The sequence below is a fragment of the Meleagris gallopavo genome, chromosome 4 (genome assembly GCF_905368555.1).
Source record: "Meleagris gallopavo chromosome 4, MGAL_WU_HG_1.1, whole genome shotgun sequence".
In the NCBI taxonomy this organism is placed as follows: domain Eukaryota; kingdom Metazoa; phylum Chordata; class Aves; order Galliformes; family Phasianidae; genus Meleagris; species Meleagris gallopavo.
Genome location: NC_139407.1, coordinates 55,736,228 through 55,741,233, shown reverse-complemented (window position 1 = coordinate 55,741,233; position 5,006 = coordinate 55,736,228). Strand labels below are relative to the sequence as shown.

Below are 5,006 nucleotides of genomic sequence, written 5' to 3'. Positions count from 1 at the left end.
GAGAGCTGACAACAGGGAGAGTGGAGCTGTACCTGGTGTGGGAGCCCTCACCTGTGAGCTGTGGCTCTTAGAGCAATGCCTGCAGACCCAGCGGTGCGTCACACAGACCGAGTACGATGTAGGATAGCGGTTTTGGTTTCGAGAACGGGGGAGGTCCAGTCAGGGAGGAACCAAAACACAAACGCGGGAAAGTGGCGAAAAAGCCGCGGCTTACCTGTGGACCTGGAGAAGGCAGGGCTGGGGTCGCGGGCTCCGGCCGGGCAGGCCCGCCTGCCGCCTTCGCTTTCTCCCGTCTCCGCCTGGGGCCGAGGAACGCCCCTGAGGAGCCGCCCGCCTCCGCCGTCGGCCGCTGCGCGCACGCGCGGCTCCGCAGCCAGCAGCCGTGCGCCATGGCAGGCGCGCTGGGCGGGATGTTCGCTAACCAACCGCCGGGACCCCCGCCACCCGGACCTCCCGGCGGGCCCGGGCCGGCCGGCCTCATCCCGCCTCCGACGGGGCCCCGCAATCCCAACAACACGCTGGTGGACGAGCTGGAAGCGTCCTTCGAGGTGCCGGGGGGGAAGGGGGAGCCCGAGGCCGGACGGGGGTATGTCCAGCGCCGCGTCCTCACCTCCGCGTTTCCCTCCCCGTAGGCTTGCTTCGCCTCGCTGGTCAGCCAGGACTACGTGAACGGCACCGACCAGGAGGAGATCCGCACCGGTGAGCGCTGCCGAACGGCCGGGCCAGGCCCGGCGTGTTGCCGAGCTCCGCTTTGTGGCTGCGCGCTCGGGTTACGTGAGGGGGTGGGAGAGCGCTGCTAGCGGCGTGGTGCGAAACGGGAGCTGTATGCAGTACAGTACGCTGTATTGTGAGCCTTACGCTGAACCGGCCGCTTGGGCTTGCGGCGAACGTTTCTTGTTCAGCCACATGGCACGGATTATTGTATCGCTCCTTATCATTACAGAAAACATGATAAAACTCCTACTGGGGAAAAAAAAAAAATAATGTTTTCTTGCATCTTTAAGATAAGTAAGTGCTGAGAATTTACAAAGCAGTGTTTGATGCGAAGAGTTAATACACATCCTTGTGCTATTGACATGTGCCAGAAATCCCATCCAGAAGAGCATAAGATTTATTCCAGATGGTCTAGCAAAAGGTGTAGTTAGCAGCATGCACACAAATGCCACCATGGGCCTGCGGTGCCTTTCTGAGAGTCTTTTCTGTCTTTCCCTGTTGCTGTTCTACCTGTAGGTGTCGATCAGTGCATCCAGAAATTTCTGGATGTTGCAAGGCAAACGGAATGTTTTTTTCTACAAAAAAGACTGCAGCTGTCCGTCCAGAAACCAGAACAAGTAATTAAAGAGGTATGCTAAATTGGTTTGTTTACCTTTGTTGTGCTGGACCAGACATGGTGTGCAACAGTGCAGGTAAATTGTCTCATTTGCACTAATTTTGGATTTCTCACTGGGCCTGAAGTTGGTAAAACCTGGCTGTCAGTGTAGCTCTCAGCACAAATGTAAGGAAGTGGGAGGGGATGCCTGCTGGTCTGGGGAGAACAGAGCGCACATAATGTTGATTCATCTGAAGAAACAAACGAGTTTGGTTTTGCTGGAGTAAGGATCATAGAACTGTTGGTTGGTTGGAAGGGACCTCAGGAGACTTTCAGGTCCAACCCTTGCTCAAGCAGAGTCCCCTGGTGCACACAGCCCACAACTGGCCTTTGAATAAATCCATGCAAGGAGACTTAAGCAGCCTTTATCACCCACACAGCACAGAAGTACTTCCTGGTTACTTTCCAATCTCTGAAATATGTAACCTAGTGTATTTGCAGGAACCTCTCACTTAAGCACTTTTAAGCATTCCTTTAAGATCAGCTTGAAAAGCCAGGCTTAAAAAGTTGATGCATGTTAAGCAAGGTTCTTTATTACTCCTAGCGTTACTGCCTGTTTACTAATACCTATTTTTTTCACCGACAGGATGTTTCAGAGTTAAGAAATGAATTACAAAGGAAAGAAGCATTAATTCAGAAGCATTTGAGTAAACTGCGACACTGGCAACAAGTCCTGGAAGATATCAGTGTACAGCACAAAAAACCTGCAGAAATGCCCCAAGGTCCCTTAGCATACCTGGAACAGGCATCTGCTAATATTCCTGCTCCAATGAAGCAAACATGAAAACCTGATAGCCTTTTTACTTCATCTGTTTTTTGTATAATGTAATTTGTACTACAAATATTAACAGTTAAGATGGAATTAAGTTAAATAAATACTCTTTTTTGGAGAAAAAAACATTTTGGTTTTATATTTAAATTGAAAGTATACAGAGTTCCTGTTCAGAAGTGTACTTTCCACAATACATCCTGTTCCCTGATTGCATCTTGCTAGTATGATGCAAATGCACACAAAGGTTCATGTTAGGATGGATGGATGTCTCTCTGCAAGTGCTTAATTTCTTCATGTGGCTGAGGAGTAAAATGGAATTCAAATCCTTCAGCAGTTGCAGATGAGCTATCCAATCTATAACACTAGACTGCTAGTTGGACAATTCCCTCCCTGTGTTTGTTGAGGAATTACCTGAATGTTATTTTATTTACAGGTGTCTTTTTTGTGAATAATACCATTCCTTCCCAACAATAAGGTGGTTATGTGGCTTGATAAATTCAGTCATTCACTCTCTGGGCATTGGGGTGGGTGTCAGGACCATATGGGGACAATGTATGCAGTTCCCATAAATCTGGAAGTCTGTGCCTCAGTCTGACTCACACTTCAGCATAACAGCACTATTTTGCAAGCCATGAAAGTTGGTCACTTACAAGCAAATTTTAATGTTTGTACTTACATACTATCCTGATTCATCAAGCTGACCGTTACACGTATTGAAGTGCACCAGGAACATTACAGGACAATACTATACAAAACAGTTCATTAAGCTAAACAGAAAGTATTTCTAAAACAGCTTGCTGTAAGCTTGCTATTCTTAGATGTGTATCACATGCTGCTCAGCATAAAACAACTTTACAAGAAACCAATTTAAAACAAAATTACATTACTATGCAGAAAAACAGCTGATGAAGCAAGAAATCACTTATAAGTAATATCTTCATCTGGAGTGTATAACAGGACATTAGAGGACAAAATGAATATTTAATGTAATTGTGGAATGGTACATTCTCTTGAGTAAAAAGTTATCTTACATAGCAGTATTAAGAATTTTGTTTTTTTTCTTCATTTTTTTTACAGAGGTTATTAAAAAAAGTGCATTTTGCTGAAATCTCTGCCTGTAATTCCATTATAATTAGATGTAAGAGAGTGCTGTTGTTCCTAACAATATCCTTGGAAATTATTTCAATACTTTTTGTTGCAGAAGTTACTAGATTAACATTCCCTAACAGAAAATAGCTTTTCTGGTAAATCTGAGGAGTATATAAATTATTTGCTTTAAAAAGAAAAGTATTTAGTAAACCATTCTTGATGCTCAGGGTCTTGCATTTGGTCATCTTTGGTTTGTGGTGGTTCACTGCCATGTGTCCTGTGCAAACAAATAAACGTTAGCATTGCTTACAATCTTATCAATATTTAATATGTTGTTTTGTTTTTTTTTCCCCCCTCAGAAAAACATTAAAATCCAATGAACAGATCTGTGTTCACATGAACTGTGGGAGCTGTGCCAGCTAGACACAAACTGGGCTAATAGCACTGGAATTAAGACAAAGGAGAGTGTGAAAAAGAGCTAAGCAGCAGTGGAGGAATGTTTGAAAGTAATTTTTGACATCTCAGAAGTATAATAATAGGAAGTCTTGAAAAACAAGACTTGCAGCTGCAATTAACTTAAAAATATACATAGTTGGTGCATGAAAATTGGACAGAAGTTTTATTTAGAACTGAACATTTTATCTTAATGTTAACTGGTCTCTATAACTGATCCTATTACATAATCCCCAAATTTTCAGGATTCAAGATGCTTTTTATACACTTGTGTTAATTTCACTTAGTTTATGGTAACACATGTGAGTTCATATCATAGTTCACATTATCTAGCCCCAGCCACTCTGCTATAGGCAGGGACACTTCCCACTAGACCAAGTTGCTCAAAGCCCCATCCAGCCTGGCCTTGAATGCCTCCAGCGAGGGGGCATCCACAACCTTGCTGGGCAACCTGTTCCAGTGTCTCACCACCCTCACAGTAAAGAATTTCTTCCTAATATCTAGTCTAAATCTACTCTCTAGCAGTATGAAGCCATTTCCCTTCATCCTGTTGCTCCATGCCCTCCTAAAACATCCCTCTCCAGCTTTCTTGTAGGCCCTCTTCAGGTACTGGAAGGTCACTATAAGGTATCACAGGAGCCTTCTCTTCTACAATCTGAGGAGTCTCAGCTCTATCCTTGTAGGGGAGGTGCTGCAGCCCTCTGATGATCTTAGTGGCCCTCCTCTGAATCCACTCCAACAACTCCATGTCCTTCTGTTTGAGGCCTCAGAACTGGATGCAGTTCTCCAGGTGGAGACTCAGCAGAGCAGAGGGCAATCACCTCCATCGACCTGCTGGTGACAATTCTCCTGATGCAACCCAGGATACAGTTGGCCTTCTGGGCTGCAAGCGCCCACTGCTAGTTCATCTTGAATTTTTCATCAATCGACACTCCCAAAGTCATATTGGTTACCACTGATCATGTCATCTTTATTTTCCATGTACCCTAGTAAGGCTTTCTGGAAGACCTGCTCCATGATCTTGCCAGGCACAGAGGTGAGATGACTGGCCTGCAGTTCCCTAGATGATCTTTTTTTCCCTTCTTGAAAATGGGGGTTATGTTTCCTCTTCTCCAGCTACTGGGAACTTCACCAGACTGCCATGACCTTTCAAATAAGATGGACATTAGTTAGGCAGCTTCATCTGCCAGTTTCCCTTAGATGAATCTCATCAGGTCCCATGGACTTGTGCACTTTCAGGTCCTTTATGTGGTCTATCTTCATTTACAGTGGGCAGATCCTTCCCAGTTTTTACCTTTGCTTTCTGCAACTTGGACAGTGTGG

General features: G+C 45.0%; 2 protein-coding genes across 6 annotated transcripts in view; one reads left to right on the top strand and one right to left on the bottom strand.

Moving 5' to 3' along the window:
• The first annotated feature begins 330 nt into the window (after positions 1 to 330).
• On the top strand, positions 331 to 3,558 carry MED28 (mediator complex subunit 28). The gene is made up of 4 exons (XM_085223422.1): positions 331 to 548; positions 633 to 699; positions 1,231 to 1,343; positions 1,956 to 3,558. The coding sequence occupies exons 1-4, from the start codon at positions 390 to 392 to the stop codon at positions 2,151 to 2,153; spliced, it is 537 nt and encodes a 178-aa protein (XP_085079548.1). The 5' UTR covers positions 331 to 389; the 3' UTR covers positions 2,154 to 3,558.
• FAM184B (family with sequence similarity 184 member B) overlaps positions 2,762 to 5,006 on the bottom strand; it is a 47,721-nt gene continuing 45,476 nt past the window's right edge. For 4 of the 5 annotated variants that reach the window (XM_085223413.1, XM_085223416.1, XM_085223414.1 and 1 more), the window contains one exon: positions 2,762 to 4,829. In XM_085223413.1, coding sequence (XP_085079539.1) covers positions 4,670 to 4,829 — 160 coding nt within the window. In that variant the 3' untranslated portion in view covers positions 2,762 to 4,669. The remainder of the gene's footprint in view (positions 4,830 to 5,006) is intronic. The other variant, XM_085223417.1, reaches the window with a different exon arrangement.

Bases quoted from the DNA above. Each gene is read 5' to 3' on its own strand.
- MED28 (XM_085223422.1), top strand. From the start codon at position 390: ATGGCAGGCGCGCTGGGCGGGATGTTCGCTAACCAACCGCCGGGACCC. The intron at 549-632 runs GTGCCGGGGGGG...CCCTCCCCGTAG, and splicing joins AGCTGGAAGCGTCCTTCGAG to GCTTGCTTCGCCTCGCTGGT. The intron at 700-1,230 runs GTGAGCGCTGCC...TTCTACCTGTAG, and splicing joins CCAGGAGGAGATCCGCACCG to GTGTCGATCAGTGCATCCAG.